Raw genomic sequence first — 22,637 nt, 5'->3', positions numbered from 1 at the left:
TGTTAAATAACCATAGCACCTGTATATAACTCGTTAAATACTTTGATATACAGCCATTGACCTCATTTAATATTTCATATTACATAGCCACACACGTAAGTAAGTTATTAATTAAAGATGTTCCACCGCTGACAAATGGTATTTTTTCACTATCAAAAACAGGAGCAGACGATTTAGTTTTTTTCTTCAGTTAGAAAAGTTACTTACTTTACACTATTACCACCATTGAAAAGTTTGAGCTTCTAATTTTACTTAAAGTTAAATATATGAAAAATAATTAATTGCATCCCGACAAAAATCCGGGGCACTATATCCCATATGGAATGCAGTGCTGATTGTGCATGCACCAAAGGCGAAATAATTTATTTTATGTTATTTTTTGTGTTAATTAGGCATATATTCATGATTAAACACCAGTTGTTGTTCAAATGATGAATATCATTTATGCTCTGTCGGCAATGGAGCATCTTTAAATAAACGTGACACCTGTTCATACCTTGTTCAATAATTTGATAAACAGGTCGCTGACCTCGTTTAATACTTCATATTACATAGCCACTCATGTAAGTTACTTGTAGAATAACTGTGACACCTGTTCGTACCTGTGAAAGGCGCTAACAAGAGACGTGGGTGACAGGAGTAGAGGACCTTCAGGTAGGACATGGTAGTCTTGTTTTATACTCTTTAGTAAGTCCTTGGTGATTTTGGACTGACCAATGGCACGGGCCGACAGGTACAGGAACTTGTAACCGTTGGACTGGATGTTGGTGTAGAGCTGGGCTACACCCGACTGGGACCAGTCCTTACCGATGATGGGCAGAATCTGGCCAAGGACATCCGACCTACACAGACGATGAATGATGCAGTTATTATATAATAACCAAAGCAAAGTCTGTAATATCTATATCTGGCTGCTGTATCTTGCCTAGACATGCATTAAACCTGTACATAACCACTTATACAAATTTATAAGATATGAAATATAAAGAAAAGAACCAACGTTCATCTTGTTTCAAATAGCAGTATACTTCATTTATAGATAATTTTATAAGATGATATATGCAGTATAAATGATACCATTTAATACATATATATACATATAGAATAAAATGTCAAACCTAATCTCAGAATTACGAAAAATGAACAAGAATAACAGAACTGAAGGCTTTATGTAAACTATCTATATATTGTCAGTGTATAAGTAAATAAATATTAAGTTAACTCTATATATTGTCAGTGTATAAGTAAATAAATATTAAGTTAACTCTACTCACTTCGTAATTGTGCCATCTATATCGGAGATAATTAGTTTGTCGTCGTGGCGCCACAAGAAGATATGGGATGTACACTTGGTCGTACCCTGGTACTGTGTAGTCACGGAGAATGTTACCTCATTGGCACCTTCTCTCAGATTCAACTTTTTCTGAACACAAAGAAATGTATATATGTAACATAGCTGTAAGCTTTGAAAAGTGTTTAGTACAAAATCAGTATTTTGACGATATTTACCTTGAGCAACAATTAATTAACAAGAACCTTCACAATGGAATATCTGTAATCATTTTCTGGCTTTGATATAATAATAACAACGTTGTATGGTATGTCATTTAAGTGCAATTCTAGTTATTAACTAAGGTATAAGAGACATAGGTTAAAAGATATAAAAACTTACAATTTGTTCGGATGTGAGACGAAGTGTCTTTTTGTAGATGTCGTTGACTAGTCGCTTGCGGACATTAAGAGATACTCTGTCCGAGTCAGTGTCAGCTTCACTTGAAGTGTGTTCATCATCTGCTTTCACACTGAAATATAATCAACGTTTTTTTTTATAATTCAATAATTGAAATTCCAAATCAAAACAACAACAACAAAATATTGACTTTACTATTCATAGAATGTCTCGCAACCTGCTGATGTTTATACCCATAGAAACGTATATGTTACAACGTGGAACCCCTACGTTGGAATAAAAATTTAATTTCTATCGAGGTCCTTAAAATGAATTACCTTTCCTCCGTGATGCGCCTTTCCTTGCGTGGACTACTGGTGAGACTAGGAGGGGGACTGACGGGAGGACTCGTGGAAACAGACGCGTCCAGCTGCTGCAACACAAACACAATGTCCATCTTTGTAGAACTTGTTTGATAATGGATTCATTCCCATTAACATGGTAAAGAGATCACTTTCATGATAATTCAGTGGAGATCACATTTTTCTATAAATCAGGAGTGATGGTTCCCCAACCTGATATCATAAGTCTAGATAAAGTCTTATATCAAAAACAAGAAATTCTATTCTTTCAACATATATCCACAAGTTTTGCTGTAATATTTATAATACCAAAAGTTCTAGTAAAGATAGAGATTTCTACACTGTTTCTAACTTACTATTTTATTCACGAGTTTCTAACTTACTGGTTTGTTCATGACTAGATCTGAATCCGACATGGTTTTCAGATTATCCAAAGTACTTCCAGACGTGTCCAGTTTGGACACCCCCGTCTCTGGTGTTGTACTTGTCCGTCGCCATGAGAACCACGAAGAAACACGACTTCCTTGTTTCTTGTCCTTCTTTTTCGGCATGTATTCTGAGGTAAGTTTGTCAATGGTAAGCTGAAAATAAAACAACAAATTTATAAATACAGGCAAAACTTCAAATATTTCTTAGGCTGTCATCTGAATGAGGCAATGTTTTATTGGATTCATGGAGTGATATTTTGAAATGAAAACCTTTTCCATTTTCCTACATCTCAATGTGCCAGCTATTAAGGGAGATCACTCTCATATAGATAGGTTTTTTAGTTGTTGAATGTAGTGACAGTTGTATAAAAATCATTCCTTGATATGATAAGACTTACTTCTGGCAGATCTTTATTAAACACAACTTGAGACAAAATGATGGGGGCTGCTGTTTGCCAGTTGTAGTATCTGCAGGTAAAAGAATATGATAAAATATAAGTCATGTTTAATATTACAAATAATTTGAAATAAATCCTAATTAGACGAAACACATGAAATTCTGAAAATTATGTCACAGAATCCTGTGTTATCATTTATACATGTTTACTTAGTCATCACCATTCAGTAGTATTTCATAATGATCTCTCATTCATATAATTGTCATAAAAAAACACATTTTCTTTAAACCAAATCATTGATAAAGGCTAATGCATTAAAATGAAAATTACAATTCCCAACATTGAAGTTTCAATATTTATAAATCTATAAAATTTAATAGTTACACTTTAATCAATAGTTAATACTATTCATAACTACTTACTTCTCACAAATACGAATCACTAAGTCCGGATTGGAAATCATGTTGTAGTTTTCACACAAATCATCAAATGTGATCACATTCTGCATGAATTTCTCCAGTGTAACTCCATCAGGGTCCGACAGACCACCACACAGGGACATGGAGAAGTTGCCTAAATGTTTCACTTCTGACTGCAGGAAGCTGACCGAGGGACCACCAATTGCACCTTCTACAGAATTGGGAGAAACAGGAAGTGATGCTCCCCTGCCTGACTCCGTGTCCTCTTCCTTGTCTTTGATTGACATGAAAGGAGACTGATGGAAACTGAAAAAAAAATAAAAAAATATTGTCATTTCATAATTACACTGCATGTACAAATTTACCATCATTTAAAATTAATAATTCTATATCATTTTTCCTGGATTTGCTGCACTCTTAAAAATTCAGAAAATATAATAAACAGGTGGCAATTTTTAAGTTTAATCATATACCAAATCATCACATTTTGTGCGTTTTTGTAATTATTATAATTTTTCCTTCAGTTTGTATGAACTCATCTGATCTGTAAAGATATGTTAACTTTTCTGAATTCCTAAAAAAGTTAATTCATTACATTTTTGTAATAAAATCTGTAGTTTGATTACATATTAAATGTCAATCTACATGCATAGGTTTAAACCATGACACAATTTTTGTAATGATAGTAGAAATAATGAAAAATTTCAAATCAAATCTAAAAGAAACAGTCCAGAAAAATCTCAATTGGCACAGAATTGTTAATACATAACACAGCTAGTAATGTCAGAAAAAAAACATGCTGAATCAAATTTACTTTTATATGTTTGCGACTAGTATTTATCGCAAAGCCGGTTTATCGCATAACTGCTTAAATAAATAAAAAAAATATCCAAATTTTCTTTTCTCACAAAAATTTTGACTAAAATGAGTAACCAGCTATACAATATACCATTACAACCTATCATTGTATTGTTATGGTTGTATTCCGCCTTTACACATTACAGAGTTATCTCTCATGCAGGAAGGTGTCAATTGTGATGTCATTATTTCATGAGTGAAATTCATCTTGTTTCCTACCACCAAAATGACATCATATGCTACAGAATTGGGAAAACAGGAAGTGACATCCGTGTCCTCTTCCTTGTCTTTGATTGACATGAAAGGAGACTGATGGAAACTTAGAAAAAAAAATAAAAAAATATTGTCATTTCATAATTACACTGCATGTACAAATTTACCAGCATTTAAAATTCATAATTCTATATCATTTTTCCTGGATTTGCTGCACTCTTAAAAATTCAGAAAATATAATAAACAGGTGGCAATTTTTAAGTTTAATCATATACCAAATCATCACATTTTGTGCATTTTTGTAATTATTATAATTTTTCCTTCAGTTTGTATGAACTCATCTGATCTGTAAAGATATGTTAACTTTTCTGAATTCCTAGAAAAAGTTAACTCATTACATTTTTGTAATAAAATCTGTAGTTTGATTACATATTAAATGTCAATCTACATGCATAGGTTTAAACCATGACACAATTTTTGTAATGATAGTAGAAATAATGAAAAATTTCAAATCAAATCCAAAAGAAACAGTCCAGAAAAATCTCAATTGGCACAGAATTGTTAATACATAACACAGCTAGTAATGTCAGAAAAAAAACATGCTGAATCAAATTTACTTTTATATGTTTGCGACTAGTATTTATCGCAAAGCCGTTTTATCGCATAACTGCTTAAATAAATAAAAAAAATATCCAAATTTTCTTTTCTCACAAAAATTTTGACTAAAATGAGTAACCAGCTATACAATATACCATTACAACCTATCATTGTATTGTTATGGTTGTATTCCGCCTTTACACATCACAGAGTTATCTCTCATGCAGGAAGGTGTCAATTGTGATGTCATTATTTCATGAGTGAAATTCATCTTGTTTCCTATGAAAATAATGACATTGTATGCTTGTAAATACATGATGTCACATACCTACCAGTAAGGGCAGATAACTCTTTTAATATGCAAAAACGGCAATAACTGGCTGTAGATATACCAGCCTTTCCAGACCTCTATACATATATTGGGTATGATAAAGAGAAGGATAAAGGAGACTAGCAATAAAGGAGAAAGGTCTCCTATGTCAATTTTGAGATGACACATTTTCTTACATATGGGTATTTGAAATACCACAACGAAGTCATGAGTAAAATATGACGATTATTTCCACCTTCTGGTGGTTGTGACATCAAAATTATCATGTCAAAATATAACGTCACAATCATAGGAGGTAAATCCTACCCTAACGACATTGTTTTGTATTGGTATAAGTGATTATTTCAGCTTTATCTGTAATTTCTGCTGATGAAACTTGTCTAGGATTTATTTAGTTGAAAAGTTCAAACTATTATTGTTTTTGAATCAAATGTTAATGTATAATATCAATGTTAGAGAACTTAATCATTAATGGTTTTAAAATATTCATCACACTCTCTTTTAGTAGCATTAGGTGAATGAACTTTTAACATCTTCATCAATCAAACTTAGGTGAGATATGTTTTAACAAGTTGATTAATCAATCTTTCTTTCCCTTCAATAAATTGTATACAAACACACATGTATCAATTAGGTGTTCTATAAACTAACGGTAAATACAGGAATTAAACATACCATATTCGAGCCAATAAGTGCCCATGTCCCTATAAGCACCCCTCCCCCTTTTGAGGCCTCAATTTCAATTGCCTGGGCATAAAGAAAGACCAAAACTGCATATTTGTGTAATTTGTCATAATTTTGTCTTATGAAGCACCTTTTCATTTTGAAAATTTTTAAATGCCCTGTGCTCTTATTTGGTTGAATACGGTACAAACTTTACAGGTTAAACAAGTTAGAGAGGGATGTTAAAAAAAAGGAGAATCTGCTGATATTACTTACTGCTTGGACATTCTGTGGAGCAAAAGAGAAAGCGACATTGAAAATTAATACTAGTACAAACACAAGCTTTACATAAAATGTATAGAAATGATGCTAATATTCACAGCTTTACATAAAGTGTACAGAAATAATGCTAATATTCACCAGCTTTACATAAAGTGTACAGAAATAATGCTAATATTCACAGCTTTACATAAAGTGTATAGAAATGATGCTAATATTCACAGCTTTACATAAAGTGTATAGAAATAATGCTAATATTCACAGCTTTACATAAAGTTTATAGAAATAATGCTAATATTCACAGCTTTACATGAACTGTATAGAAATGATGCAAATATTTACAGCTTTACATAAAGTGTATAGAATTGATACTAATATTCACAGCTTTACAAACACTGTATAGAATCAAAGGTAATATTCACAAGGGTTTTAATTCGCGGATTCATTCTAATTTATTAATAACCATCGCATCACACCCTGTCAGGTGAATCACACACTCAGAGGCTACAGACAATTCGTGAAAGTGAAACCCCCAAAGAGTTCCAAACAGTAAATTCCAAAATTTTATACCCGCAAAAATTGTATAACACACAGCAACAAACACTAATGTCCTTGGGTGTCCTAGTATTTTCTACAAAATCTAACATTTACCACGCAATATTAATGCAATACAACGTGCTTTGATTATTCAGAATTAATTACGAGATTTATCTAAATGATGATGAGAGATGTAATGTACATGCAGGGAAGCGCAAAATGAACAAGAAATTGGGTTTTTTAAGTTTTAACTACTGAGTGACATTTTAAGTCTAGTAAATAGAATGCACGATGCTTACATCTTAAACACAAAGCATTACACTAAATTTTCATTTCACTTTAAAGCAGCTAAAACTTCAAGAATAAATTTTTTGATACCAAGAAGTGCTGTCTAAATAAGTACACAAATAGGATACAGACACTTTATAACAGCCAAAGCATTATGCTGAAAATATTGTCATCACATCTTCACCTGTGATGTGAAAAGTTTTTAATATTCTTTGTCAGTTTAACTTCTTTACCTAATACAGTTCTAAATGAATGTAAGGCATACATCATATATATCAACTTCAAATATAGAATTGTCTATATTACATAGGCTACAAGTTCCAAGAGTTAGGTTAATATTTATAAATACAATGTATTTACCAATTTGATACCAAGTTCATCACAAACTATAAACTACTTCAAACAGACTATCACATCACAGGGAAGTGTTGATAACTGGTTCTAATGAGCTAAATGATCTACACAACACATGTATTTACCGTTTAGGAAAGTAGAGTTTCGCCACTTCAGGGTCCATTTCCTCTAACTTGAGATCGTCGAGGTATATTCCTTCCTCCTCGGGTTTGTGACGTACTGCCTTTGTCTTCCGCATAAACTGAAACAGGCCTCCCGACGTCTCATTAGCATTGCCTCTTGAGGTACCTAAATAAAGTGAGTTGTCATTGATAAATAAACTTGAGATCCTCTATTTAACTTGATCGACTGAATTGAGTGTCAGATTAGTGAGACAAAAGTCTTGATTTTGATCATTAAGCAGAGGCAGTGATTAAATTTACATGAAAAATTGTGGTCTGTTACATCGAAGCCCATGTAGGGTCTCAGCGTTCAGTGTTTTTCCTGCCTATATATATTTGGGGCCGAAATTCGGCCCCATTCCCAATTGTATTTCTTGTTATTTTTTCCCAAATCTATGTCTAAACTTCCCAAAACAGTGAGATGAAGTGTATTTTGTGTGACGAAACAAAAAAAAAATCTGGAAATTCCATGTCTGAACATTGTATTTTAGTATACATTCTTACTATGATTCTTAGAGAAGGATAATTGTTTATTTCTACCTTTTCCAAAATTTCCATAAACTTAAAATTTTTCCCAATTTCCTACTTTTATCGCATAAAAATTCCCAATTTTCACCAGGTTGCAATTTCCCAAAATACCCAGGAAAAACACTGGCGTTCTAACCTACCTTGACTATTCTGACTAAGTTGTCCCGGCGTCTGTAGATCCCCCTGGACCACAGTAGAATCGTCCATACTTTTCCTCGGCAGATTTCCCCATTCCCACATGGTGTTGTCCTCCTCTGATAGGATCATATCGTCGTCCTGACAACGTAGCTGCACCTCTGTGTCACTCTTTGGAGACGGAGGACGTGTACTTGCAGGGCTGTGTAAGAAAAGAATAATTATTAAGGATTTACTTAGAATAGTAGAACTTCAGACTTGTATATTGCAACTTGTTATATATAGAATAAAAGAAACATCTTTTCCTGCACAAACCTTAAAAACGTTCTGACACAAGAAAAACACTTGAAAGAAATGTCCCTCCAAAGGCTCGCACATGTATACAGACACTATAATCTATCTTAAGATTTTAAAGATCACTCTAAGATCTAAGATATGTAAATATGACTAAAATGAATTGTGAATTTTAAGGCTGATATTTTGTGTTTTTTTGCATTCAAATATTTGTTCTTTTTTCCTTCAAGTCATTCTAAATGGCTACATTTGATCTAGGTACCTGTTAAGTGGTGACATGTCGGTATCACTGAACGGATGTAGATAACTGTATGTATTATACTGTGTCCTAGCCCAGTCACTGGTCCGCTGTAAACTATTCTCTTCCATGATCGGCAGACTCACAGATTTCCCCAGTGAACCAAGCGGAGGCATCGGGGGCATGTTGGCCAGCTCCTCGTCAGATGATACATCGTCAATATCAAACATCGGTAGGTCAGTTTCCTCCTGGGATTTTACTTCTGTGTCACAATCTCCAGTAGAAACCTGAAAGGATCAAGATAGTGATGAAGGGAATTGTTATCAGAAAATTTCACCACTCAAAGATTTAGATCACATACCTGAAAAAAAACACATTTTAATTCTCAACCTTGACTAACCTATACCACAATCATTTTTAGGAATTTCTAGCTGTATTAACATAACATACATGATATATCATTCATTCATCAATAAGTTTGTAAATTTATTTAGCGCTTTAATCAAATTTTGTGAAATGTCATTAACTTCAATTTATGTGTAAAAATCCAATTCCGCCAAGTAATTTTCTGTAAAATAGCACAAATAGACTACAAACCTGTCTCCTCTTCACAACTCGTCTTTTCTTACGACGCTTGCTGTGACTTTCTTTGACCCCTAATTGACCTCCAGAATCTTCCATCTTAATTCTGACATCACTCATCTTTGACGCAAGATCGTCCTGATCAAAGAACTTGCTCTTCATTTCCTTCACCCCTTGTTCCATCAGATCTGCCTGTGATGGTATTGGAGAGGTGGCAAGGTAGGGCGGCACATCCTGGAAGTACAATCATACTTACAAACAACTCACAGATCTATGGAAAGCCAGAATACCCATAGAACCTAACAAGGTTTGACATTTACTTGAGGATTACAGTTTATTTAAAAACGACCAACAACTCTGATTTAAACACAATTTTACGTTTTTCTTTTGTAGAGCTTTAAAATTACATCTTGAGCCAATCCTAAATGACTTTAACGTTAGTGACTGATGAAGTCAATGTATTAGGACATTATCACGTACCTCTCCCGTTTCCTCGACATTCGTGACAAAGAAAGCTTCCCCAGAATCTCCAAGTTTCATGTGAAGGTCCACCGCCTGTCCATTGATTGATATATCAACCTGAAAATAATAACACAACATTAACATAGACCTCTGTTAGTAAGTGGTGTATCACTAATTATCAGTATTGTGAAATAATCAGGAAATATAAACCTTTATCGTTCCCTGAAAGTTCTTACTTAGAATGGCAATCCAGAATACATATCTTATTGTTTTTATACAGTATTTACGGTGACTGATTTGTGCCATTTATCTTTTCGTTCCAAAAAGACGAAAATTAACCATTGATGTATCAGTGTATTTTCAAGGCAAAAAGACGAAATTGATGCACACTTACTAGAGACTTAAATTTCCGCCTTCAAAAATCTTTCAAAAGTCTTTGTTTGCCACAAAAAGATCAAAATTCAAAAATCTTAAATTTCACTTGTCAACTCGAAAAAACTCACTAAATTTAAGGTTTGTTAATTTCCATCTTTTCACCACGTTATGCCTATTACACAATAAACACATGATCTTGAGCAAGATACAGAACTAAATAAAATGAATTACTGCCAAGCAGAACGACACATCTTAACACTGACTTTTACAGGCTGTGCAGCACCTGGTTGGTACATACCACTTTTTCCTTCGCACGAAGCACTCCCAGCTTCCCGAACCGGACATGGAATGGTGAAGATTGAAAGGTGCCATCTTCTTGCTCTACTATGATGGAGTCAATCGCTCCAGTCAAGGTCGCTGCATTTATTTCATTGTAGAAACCTTTTACGTTTGAGAATAACTTTCCGACGTAACCAAAATAATTGCTCATGCTTTTCTACAGAGACATCTTGCACTACCGCTGGTAAATATATTGACAGTTGTGTTTTTAAGCTTCCTGAAACGATAAGAAAATTTCAGAATATAAGTACATACGTCAAATAAAATGATGTGGCTGAAAATCTCCACTTTACAGGAAAAAACATTTGATAAGTTTAATGTCAAATATCCAAACAGAAGTGTTGTTTAGATTTCTTTGACTGAACACACTTCATGCACATTATATCATATGTAATATATATCTGCAATGTTGTATTGATTTTCCTTACAACAAGAGATCCCCTATACTATTCATCAGAAATTATTGTACTTTATAAATACTGATCAACTACCAATATAATAGGTAAAGAGCATTGTTATCCTTAGGTATACATTAAATATTCTAATACTGTGTTGGTATTTCAGATTAAAACATGACTTGCACTATATAAGAATCCATTTTGTTATATGAATGACCGATTTCCCATTGAGATTGTTGATATGTCACTATAACACACTTGGATTCCAACTCTCATTCACAAGGTGACCTATTTGTGCATTCATTCACAAAGTAAGCGTACCTATATATAGCTCCATATAAAGTTGTTTTTTTACAGAATATCCTATAACAATGTAAGAATGTACTGACGTAGACTATTGCAGCTAGATTGATATATCAGTTGCAAAATTAGCAATTGATTTAATTGGCAGAACCTATCTGCTCTTTCTGTATAATTTTGGTCACATGCATACAAAACAAGTGTAGTTTGAACTTTGAAGTGCATAGCAATTTAGTATATATAGCTTGTGAATATTTTACCCTATAAAAAAATTATTCAAGAATATCAATTCCTCTTCATGTTAAAACAAATATGCAGTCTGAGATAACCCAAAGTCAGAAATTAATTAAAACATACATGCTTATGATGTAATAAAATATAGTACATTACCGATACCCAGATCTGATCAAATGCAGGTTCTCAAAATCCAAAGTAGATATTTATAATTTGATAGTTGATACATGTAAGATTCAAAAATAAAATTTATATGTACATGTTTCTAGCCCATCTGACTGTGAGTCATGTGTAGGTGCAGCGACTATAGATACACACATATCAGTTTAATCCTGCCTACACCTAAACCATAATGTGTTATCCTATAGGGATTTCATAATCTGTAATGCAGTTTCTCTACTGATAAGCTTTACAAATCTGGTGATATGCCAAAATTCAAAGTTCAAATGGTGACGATTATTGATTTTTTTTTTTTATTTAACTTTGTGAAATATTCATTCATTTCAAGTAAATATTGATTTCAAAAGTGAGATTTATATAAAGATAAAATGATTGTTACCACAACTTAGTATTAGAAGTTAATTCACTATAAGTCTATATACAGACCAGTGTAATACATTTAACTGGTTCAGTTAGATCTACTGTCAGTATTTTTTGGGTAAGATTAAGTAATCAAGGAATTAAAATCCAAATATAAGTCTCGTCTAAATATTCATAGAAAATTGAAATTTCAACTCCATCCTCTTAAACACCAAATTTCTCCAATAAAATCTGGTAGTGAAACCACCTAACCTCTTACATTGGTAATTTGTGACTATCCTGGTAGCTAATTAGTTACCCTACTTGAATTGGTAATTTTTCACTATCTAATTAACTAGTTGCCCTCTTTAGATCAATAATTTTTGTACTGCTAAGTTACAAATATTTCTATTAAGTTGAACAGCTTTTATTGTCAGACATATTGTACATGTATAGCTAACATTTTTTGACAATTATAACTGGTAAGTTATAAGTATATTTTTAACAGCGCTGAATTATTACATTGGTTAGCCTTCAGGCTACGGCTGTACTAATTAGATATAGTGATGACTGAGTAAATAACTCCCCTGATCTGACACGAGTAAGTGATATATAAGCTAGTTTTAAGGTAAACACTATTATGTAATAGAGTCAATATACCTGCCCTGGTATATCTGTATAAGGTAGTAAGCTTTAGACTAAGTCTATATATACCAACACCTTGACACAGTGACTCACAGCAGCATGATCTTGACTTTATATACAAAATTCTTAACATTCCAATACTTATTGATTTATTGTAAGCAAAATAGTTTGTAACATGTTTGAAACATTTCCCTAAGTTAAAAGATGGATCTTGTTGTTTTTTTTATCTTATAAATCATATGTATTTTATCAAACATTTGAAAATTCCTAATTGTCACAAGATAATTATTATATATTATAACAAATATGCTGATTTAAATATTGATGATAAAACTCTACAAACCAATTGAAAACATACCTTAATTCAATGTTTGCAAATTTAATGTTTAGTTTAATGTTTGTAAATTTTAGTTTAATTTAATGTTTAATTTAATGTATAAAAGTTCTAAATGCAGTACAGATTACATCTACATCTACCAAATAATCGACCTACTTCATCATATTGAAGATCATGTCGATATTGTTGAAGGTGTGGCTATATATATGAACAGAGGAAGAGAAGAAAATAATTAAATAAGAGATGAAAGATGAGTTTTGAAGGAGTCAAGTGACTTTGAGATTACAAGATCTTGCGGAAGAGAGTTCCAGTCTTGGATAGTGCTAACAGAAATCCGAAATGTAATTTTCTGTAATTTAGAAGAGAGGTACTTTAAGTCTGTCATATTCTTATATCATAAATAATGAGGTACAAACTTCTATATATTACATATACTTGTTATATACTTGATATGTACCTTCTATACGCCCAATACCTGTATACCAGTGAATATTAACCTACCTGTTAACCTGTTGAATGTCAAGTTCAGAATGAAGAATGCAATCAAACCAAAACACAACTTAAGTTTGCTAACTACAAACCTAATCACAATACCAGACTGTGGGTCACTTGGCCAGACTCCAAACATGAGCCCTAAACAATAGTGTATAATGCATTACCACACTGTCTGGTATTTATAAAGCTGCGTTTCTCACTGCATTGTATGAATGACTAGATCTACGTCATTTGGCACAGAACCATGAACATAAGAATGCGGTGATGTATGTTATTTTGATTACTATTTACATAACTGATTATACCTCCATCACAACAATCCTTAAAGGTGCTGTGACAAATAGGTAGCTGTTTTTATCATTTTTTTCAACACCAACAATTTTACATTACCTACTTTTCACAAAGCTATTACCACTAAACCTCAAAAAGTTTGAGCTTCTTATTTAGCATAAATGAAAAGAAAAAAATTAAACATATAAATGATTAAAAAATCCTGGGCACTTTGCCCCTTTAACACTTTGCCCCTTTAAACATGTGAAGCAAGATTCCTATAGATCAAATGCTGAGGGTAACATTTTCAAAGTTTTGGATTGTGACAATATAAAACGTTTAAATCATATTTGAATAGCCATCAATGTCCATTACCTACCTCTTTTTCATAGGTTAATAAGTATTTTGACAAAATCACCCATAAAATCCATCTTAACAAATATTTACATCTCCTACATAAACTTTCATGACCCAGAAAAAAAATCATGTTGATAGCAATCCGGCCAGTTAATAGAAAAAACAAATTGCAAAGTCCCTAAAACGCTTGATCTGCCTTTACTTTTACTTGTATTCTGCCCGCTTAAATTCATGTTCCGTTTTTTGTAGTAACCAGCCACCATATTTAAAACTAGGTCAAAATGTTATGGAAAGGATTCATCATATCTAATCCGCTAAAATACTATTTTATGAGGCCTCAAGTTATGGTTTTACTAGATATATTGGATGATTATAACCCAAACTGTATGTACATATCGATGTTATCACTGTTTGAGCTATAAATATTGACATTATTGCACTTTTCCTTCCGCTTTCATCTGACGTCGGAAGCTGCATCAAAGAAATAAGCTTTATTTCGGAAATGAGAGTCGACAGTCAGCAAAATGAAGTCTGATAAAAAAAAACGGCTAACCAGTCGACTCTCATGTTATGAGAGTAAGACACCATTGTGACCAACATACAGTAATAACTGTATTACGGGATATTATAATGAAACACTGTAGTAGACTAGTCTAAAGGATTCTGGCTATCTGACCATGATTTCTCAAAACAATTTAAGTTAAACTAAATTACTAATTTATTTTAATTTGTATACTTCATCTAGACTAGTCTATGGCACTAAATGTAACAAGGCGAGAGTAGATTGCCGCCAGCAAGACTCGAACTTGCGACTGCAGACTTACTGGTTCGTTGTTTTACCCACTATATTTAAGCCAAAGGGAAATTAAATCTAGCGCCAAACTAGAAGGCAACTGTATCACATGTACAGCATATGTACATTCTGACTGAAGTCTGACTCCTTTCTAACAAAAGTTGATTCCAGAAATTGTTGCCAAATCCACAAAATATTGTAGATCAATACAGGTCTGAGTCGGTTAGATGTAGATATTCAGAACACTTCACATAGTAATACAAATGATATGAATTAAAATATTGTTATGTAGTACTGTGAAGGGAGAGGAGAAAAGGTAGAGGCCAGACCAGGATTCCTCCGAATACTAGCCGAATGCTCTACCGCTGAGCTACTTTGTCAGCGATTATCAATTCACTAGTCCAATAATTCCGTTACACTCGTCACTAATAAGTGCAGTTACAAGTACATGTATAATAATATAATTTGTCTTCAACAGGTTGGGCACAACCCTGCATATGGGTAACAGTTACCCATTTGAGTAATCAATAAGTTACTCAATTGAGTAATTATGTGAAAAGAAAACGCATAATGTTGTTTTAAAAATTATTATCAAAAAAGGGCGTCATAATTTTTAGAATGCCTTACAATTGATCTAAGACAATATTTCTGTGGGTGAAATATCAAATTCTGTTGTCTAACTTTGATGTAAGATGACAATTTAGGTGCTCTCCGGAATCCATTGACTTCAGTGTATAACTATCAGGGAAATTCAGTGCAAATGCCATGGTTGAATGAGTTTTACCTGTGTTCTATTTTTAGCACCATAGTAAGCGATGGGGGTGGTTTATTTTGTGACTTTTACCAAAATTGAGACAATGAAGTTTGTCCTATTTTGATTAATAATGTACATGTTATGTTAGTAATGGTGCCATGTCAAAATTTTTACGCCCTTTTTTGATAAAAAAAAATCAAAACAACTTCATGCATTTTTCTTACACAATATTCCTCATTTGGGTACTGTAACTTATTGATTACTCAAACAGGTAACTGTTACTCAAATGGGTAACTGTTACCCATATGCAGGGTTGTGCCCAACCTGTTCAATATTATTGCACAGAGGCGAGTATTTAATTATGAATACAACTAAATTGACTTAATGTTGATTGGGGAAGAAAGGAAGCAAATTTCCATTTCATTCAATCTTTTATGATTATGTTATAACGTCAATAGGTTAAGATTATTTTTTAACAATTTAAACCCCCCCCTACCTCACTTCTTTTCATCACTTTCGTTAGACGTTGTAGTTCGATGTTTCGAGTCTATCAAACTCCAAAATTTCACGTCTTAACTAAAGAAAATCATATCATCAACAAATTGTCCTTAATTCAAATTATCAATTATAACACCCCCTCTTCCTATTTCTCTGTTTCCTAGTCATTGCACGAGTACCCATGCCAGTGTGTGGCCCAAACAAAATGTAAGAAACAACGGCCCATGAAACAAATATATGTCTTGCTAGTTTGATTATTCGATAACATTGTTGTGGTTCACATTTATCTATGCCAACACATGAGAGAAAATTCAATGCAGGCATTTCACAAAAGATCTTTCTGATATTCAGATAATGCCGATATTTTACTATGTTACCATAAACTCGGCTGATCAAAGATGTCGGGTCAAAACATTAGGAATTTTCCGGGCTTCCACGCTTCATACTTACGACTTTTTCTTTATTCCGATATAAGTTCTGTCAACACATGTCCTGTAAATGATTCCTATTCAAAAATGTAATTCAGTTTTGGCCCGACGATGTAATTTTGACGCCAAACTGTCAATGTGCTTTCCCTAGTCGTCTCAGATCACCCGATCATGTGATGTCAAAGGTCAGAGTTCACCACAAAAGGCGTCGATATTGTGGCACGAGAAACGCGCGTTTTGATTGGTTGAAAATGTAGGTGTGTGTATAGGTAAAATACCTTTTACAGGTTTATATATACACTCTGGAAATCAAAACAAACCACAAATACACTCTCACATGGTTACGGTCCGTTTATATCCAGTATAAATACGTTTGGTTATACACACCTGACTTATGGGGAATCGAGCAGAAGGCCTAACATAACCTGTTTCAGGCCTAACTATTAGGCTTATTCTAAAATAATTATACACATTTGATATTATAATATATCACGCTTAAATAGAAAGTTAATTACAGCTATTTTTATTTTAGAAAATATCATTTTATTTTAAAGATGCTCCATCGCCGACAGACCATAAATGACATTCATCATTTGAACAATAATTGGTGTTTTATAGTGTATATATATGTCTCATTAACACAAAAAATAATAAAAAATAATTTATTTTCCTTTGGTATATGCGCAATCAGTACATCATTCCATATAGGATATAGTGCCACGGAATTTTTTCGGGATGCAATTAATTGTTTTTCATATTTTTAACTTGAAGTAAAATTAGAAGCTCAAACTTTTCAACGGTAGTAATGGTGTAAAGTAAGTAACTTTTGTAACTGAAGAAAAATACTAAATCGTCTGCTCCTGTTTTTGATAGTGAAAAAATACCTTTTGTCAGCGGTGGAGCATCTTAATTGATTATCATTAATAAACATCTAAATAATCTGGCGCATAGAAATGTGTACTAGGGTATAATATATATGGTTAGATACATGTATGTAGGTCGACTGTATACGTACATGTTTTAATATGTTTGGGACAATGGCCTTGAATAAACGCATTCCTCATTTCTTTGATACATGTGCCAATGTAATTATTTATACATGTAGCTAACAGATTATTGAGTTATTTACAGTTGATGCTGATGGTTTAGAATATGAATTCTTTAAAAAAATAACGCCAATATGAATTCTTTAAAAATAACGCCAATATTCATGATATTTATTAAAATGAATCGCATATACATTTGTACGTCGTAACACGAATCACATAAATTATACGTTTATGACCGGGGCAGACAACGATTTTTCAGAAATAACAAAAATTAGGGAGAGCATGGTGAGCCAGGAAGAAATGCAAAATATTTTTAGGATACAGTTCAAAACATGTACCGTGTACGAATGATGTCTCTGAAAACATAGCTTTTGTTTTATTTACACTGTGACATTGTATTATCAGAGAACACTATACAATTTTATCAAACAATTAGTTTTCTTTAGATGCCCGCGTATTTACGCTCAATTATTCTCAAATACATGTACGTACGTTCCTCGCCTGTCCTTTTCACAAAACTTCTTTTTAGTAAAAATAATTTTGTCTATGATTTTACTACAATGTATAATGGGTCTGAGAATATTGGTCTTAGAGGTCTAGGTAAAAAACCACAAAACTTTTATTCTACATGTTATATCAAGGAGATACTAAGTAGTCACTTTATTATCAGTCATACAATATCCAGCAAGCGTGTAAAAGTTTGGTAACTCGTAAACAACACTCATGACACAGGTAAAACACAGGTGAGAGGACACTGCAATCAACAAAGGTCAATATATACGTACGTACACTACTTTATACACTATACGGCCATACGGACGGCAGATGTCCCGATCTAGGAACTACACTCATGGAGCGTTATGTAATCGTGTCTGGTTCTATTGCTGTCTAGAGGACAATACCCCGGAACACGACGATAAAACAGCAGGGGTTATATACCAATGTAACGCTGTTTGGGGATAATTAAGCCATTTACATAACGTATAATTGTATACGTACGACCCTTTCTTATAATGTACGTACATCTCAATTCACTTAAAGTCCCGACGCTTTATTTCTATGAATTATCTGATAATTTACAATAATGCTTCTGGAACAGGTCTAAAAAATAAATATTGCGTCAGACCGCAATTATTGTGTTTTTAAAACGGTATTGCGTTCGAGCGCAACGCTACATGTATATTGATAACCCTCACTGCTATCGCCCAAATCAAACGCAATACTTCGGTTTAGCCTTTTCGTGACTGATTTGATAAAGTTGACGTAAACCAATATTTCAAAATTTTCCGCATAATGCTACGGTGGCTCTACAAAGCTGTACACGTTGTTCTTATCAGATGACAAGATAAAGAAAGTTGTTCCCCGCTGATAAAACACAGGTGTTTAGCATTGGCCCCCAGCATAAACACCAACAATGAGATTCTCATCTGGTACATGGAACTACATGTATACATACACACGTGGGTAATATAATGATATTGACGTAACAGGCTACCTTTATGATATATACTAGGTACATGAGGTAGCGAGAAATATCGGTTACCCGCAGGCGACAGTATCAATATTATCATACATAAAGTTATTACCAATTAGCATGTGTATTAGTGAACCGTGCATCACCAGATTGTCAACTGCAAGGCGCAATGATAAATATCATGATGCATCCGCATATCCAACTTACTTCTGAATGGCTCATTAAACATTGCGAAACCATTTGTGATACAGGTATAATAAAAATACACAATAGTTACCCACGAAAAGGACAGCAAATTCAGTGATTCCATCAGACTATTGTTTTGTGTTCTCTATTAAAGAAACTTAAATAAAAAAATATATATCAAATGCGAAATAGATCAACGAAAAAAATATAATTCCGCTACATGACAATGTAAATTGTACGGACCTAGATGTAAACGTTTTAAAAAGTATAACGTAGTCACGTTCCCCTCATTAAATTTCATGTTAAGGTCTGTAAAACTTTATATTTACACATACATAATAGCTGTAGCCAACCGTGATATTGTTGTTTATGTTTTGAGGTTTTCTAGTGCCCGATTTATGTAAGTCAGTGCCCGCCCATCCCTCCAATGACATCACTATTGGTTGCTAAGGTTACTGATCAGACGAAGATTAGTCGATATATAAATAGATCACGCCACACACATCTTATAACCGTCATATCCTCATCCGATATGGAAATGACACACCGTCAAAGTTACCTACTAAACGTCAATATTCTTATCATATTGCGTGTTTTATCGTAAAAAAAATTATTTACTTGTATTTTATACTAGATGTTTCATTTTCAACAACAACACGCACCTGCTGATGGTTTCTGTATCAAAAGAGATATTTTGTAAAATTTTGGGTTGATATTTGGAGGTCGAATTTATTTTCTTTGCGAAAAAAGTATCTTCACTGTAATTCGTCCATACACGAAGTCCAATACTTAACAGAAGCCGTTCCTCAATCATCATCCCCGCCAATTCCATTCTCATTTATTGTGAGTGTAGTGATGTTTATTTCCAGAATGTCAACTTCCTCTTTCTGAATGGCAACGTGCCTTTATTACCATGATTCCATCAGTAATACAGGGGAGGTAACTGCTTTTCTGTGTTCTGGACTTTTATAATTTCTGATTTATAATTATTATCTCAATGACATTTAGGGTCATTATTAAAGGACGCATTGGAATAATTAGGCTGAAGACAGACTCATTGCACTGCGAAAAACACCGAGCAACGACTAGTAATATTAGAAACTGTCCTGTTAGGGTTTCTTACTCGAGAAAGTCTTACTCTTATTCGAAAGTTGGAGGGCTACATGTAGTCATAAGTATAAGACCTATTGCCACCTTTTCTGTATTTGTATTCTACAGAGTTATCTGTCCTTGTGGGTAGGAATTGATGTGTTACATTATGTGTTTGCGAGCTTAATGTCATACTTTTTAGAGAAAAAGGCGTTAATTTCGCTCACAAAATAATGACGTCAGTATATGGAAACCCATCCAAAAGGGAGATAACTCAGAAGTAAGATGTGTAACCTCGGTATTCCCTTCAGTTGATAATCAACCTCTAGGCTAAAACATTACTTAGCGCGAACCTCATGTAGAAGGAGGCGTCAACAGAAAGTTATAAATACAACCGTTATCTCGTGACCCAGATTACTGACAGTTTTAAGATAAACGACTGAATTAAAACTGTAGCTTGAAGCATGGAAAGTGATGTACGTATAGAAGTTTTAACGAGTTGGTTTTCATCGTCTCTAAGGTGGTTCAGAACAGGGCGTAAGAAAGTTCTATCCAAAAGTGTTTATAAATCATACAACATACATGAAAGAATAGTTTGGTTTATTTTGTACCGTGTTTTGATAGCATAAGGTTGTTTTGTGCAAAATCTTCAAGCATTATTGGTTACGATTGGAATTGGTCGATAGTCACAGGTATATTAATTAATTCTTATTAATTATTTCGTCAGAAGATATGTTCGAACTTTAGACGTCTGCTTTAGGTCAAATTTCAAAATAGCTGACCTTCATTGATAACAAAAAAATATTGGCCGAATTCCACCCGACTCTAGAAACCAACTACTGGAACAATGCTTGACAGTGGCACGTGTGCAGAATGAACTTTATCGCACTCTACCAAAACATTTAGTCTGGCACAGGTCCAAATTGAAATACTTAATACCAGCTAGAAAACATTTATGCCTAGACCGAAATCTAGGATTCCTGACGCTCTCGATGATTCTTTTCATTACTAGACTAGTCATGTATATTTCGGAGGAGAACTGCATGTACAAGTTTCAAGTATAAGTCTCAAGTATAAGTCTGTGTATACAACTACGTCATTTGCAAGACGCCAAAGAAGACTTGCTCTTTTCTGAAACCTCTACATTTATAGGTAGCGCAAGGGCATGTGTCAGATGTTGACCGTTGGTCGGTGTTTTTTATCAGGATATCCCGGGTTTTTTCCAGCCTCTTGAAGCATAAAACGCCTTTAAATAACGTTGGCTATTTTTGGGACGAAAAACTAAAACAGTTTCATTCTGTCTCGGATTTTAAAGATATTTAATACGTAGGGTTTTACACTAAAGGTACAACACGTATATTAGCTGCAATATTGTAGCTCAAAACACTTTTAGACAGAAAATGGTGGCCGAAAGGTATAGTAGGCCGGGTACGTATATTCGTTCTACACGTATATATATATTATATTGGCTGGTGTGACTGATAATTATATATTAATAAGGGGCCGCGGTGGCCGAGTGGTTAAGATGTCTCGACATATTACCACAAGCCCTCCACCTCTGGGTTGCGATTTCGAATTCTTTGTGGGGTAGTTGCCAGGTACTGACAACTTGTCGGTGATTTTTCTCCGGGTACTCCGGCTTTTCTCCACCAACAAACCTGGAATATCTTTACATGACATTGGCTGTTAATATCATAGGACGTTAACCCAATAAAACCCAAACTGATCAACAGTGGTTAATATGTCCCGACAAAAGACTAAAGTCTTCCACATCTGGGATACGAGTTTAATTCCCATGTGGGGCAGTTACCAAGCACTGACCGCTGGTCAGTGGTTTCACCGATAGACGTATTTTTCTTTACAATACTGTTATCAGCAGCAATCTATCAACGAAAACAATGATTGGAATAATTTGGTAGACAGTCAAACATGCGTTAGACCATCTGTGTATAAAGACCATCTGTGTATAAAGACCACCTACGTATAAAGAAAGACCACATGTGTATATATACCACCTGTGTATAAAGACCATCTGTGTATAAATACCACCTGCGTGTAAAGATCACCTGTGTATAAAGACCACCTGTATTTAAAGACCACCTGTGAATAAAGACCACCTGTATTTAAAAGACCACCTGTGTATAAAGACCACCTACTTACATTTCCACTTGTGTATAATGACCAATTAGATGTAAAGACAACTTTTTCTTGGATGGTTTATATAGACAGGTTTTACTTTTTATGTTGTGGTTCTATGTAATAAACACTGACCATTTACAAGTCACCTACAGTGATAATCCC

The 22,637-nt window shown here is 33.7% G+C and overlaps 1 protein-coding gene across 6 annotated transcripts in view; it reads right to left on the bottom strand.

Moving 5' to 3' along the window:
- LOC138308894 (phosphatidate phosphatase LPIN2-like) overlaps positions 1–22,637 on the bottom strand; it is a 34,557-nt gene that overhangs the window by 8,535 nt on the left and 3,385 nt on the right. For 2 of the 6 annotated variants that reach the window (XR_011206161.1, XM_069249939.1), the window contains exons 1-15: positions 16,561–16,726; positions 10,470–10,727; positions 9,815–9,913; positions 9,350–9,568; positions 8,777–9,039; positions 8,226–8,422; positions 7,522–7,684; positions 6,215–6,226; positions 3,280–3,582; positions 2,858–2,927; positions 2,415–2,612; positions 2,008–2,102; positions 1,673–1,802; positions 1,275–1,423; positions 603–842 (exon numbers count right to left, since the gene is read on the bottom strand). Coding sequence is in view for 5 of the 6 variants with exons in the window: in XM_069249939.1 (XP_069106040.1) it covers positions 603–842; positions 1,275–1,423; positions 1,673–1,802; positions 2,008–2,102; positions 2,415–2,612; positions 2,858–2,927; positions 3,280–3,582; positions 6,215–6,226; positions 7,522–7,684; positions 8,226–8,422; positions 8,777–9,039; positions 9,350–9,568; positions 9,815–9,913; positions 10,470–10,661 (2,330 nt within the window). In the remaining variant the exon portion in view is untranslated. Of the gene's footprint in view, positions 1–602; positions 843–1,274; positions 1,424–1,672; positions 1,803–2,007; positions 2,103–2,414; positions 2,613–2,857; positions 2,928–3,279; positions 3,583–6,214; positions 6,227–7,521; positions 7,685–8,225; positions 8,423–8,776; positions 9,040–9,349; positions 9,569–9,814; positions 9,914–10,469; positions 10,728–11,598; positions 11,701–13,444; positions 13,575–16,560; positions 16,727–22,637 lie in introns of those variants that run through there. The other 4 variants (XM_069249940.1, XM_069249942.1, XM_069249941.1 and 1 more) reach the window with 4 other exon arrangements.

Source organism: Argopecten irradians, chromosome 15 (assembly GCF_041381155.1).
Source record: "Argopecten irradians isolate NY chromosome 15, Ai_NY, whole genome shotgun sequence".
Taxonomy (NCBI): domain Eukaryota; kingdom Metazoa; phylum Mollusca; class Bivalvia; order Pectinida; family Pectinidae; genus Argopecten; species Argopecten irradians.
The sequence above is the reverse complement of the archived record's forward strand: the minus strand, read 5'-3'. Positions and strand labels throughout refer to the sequence as shown.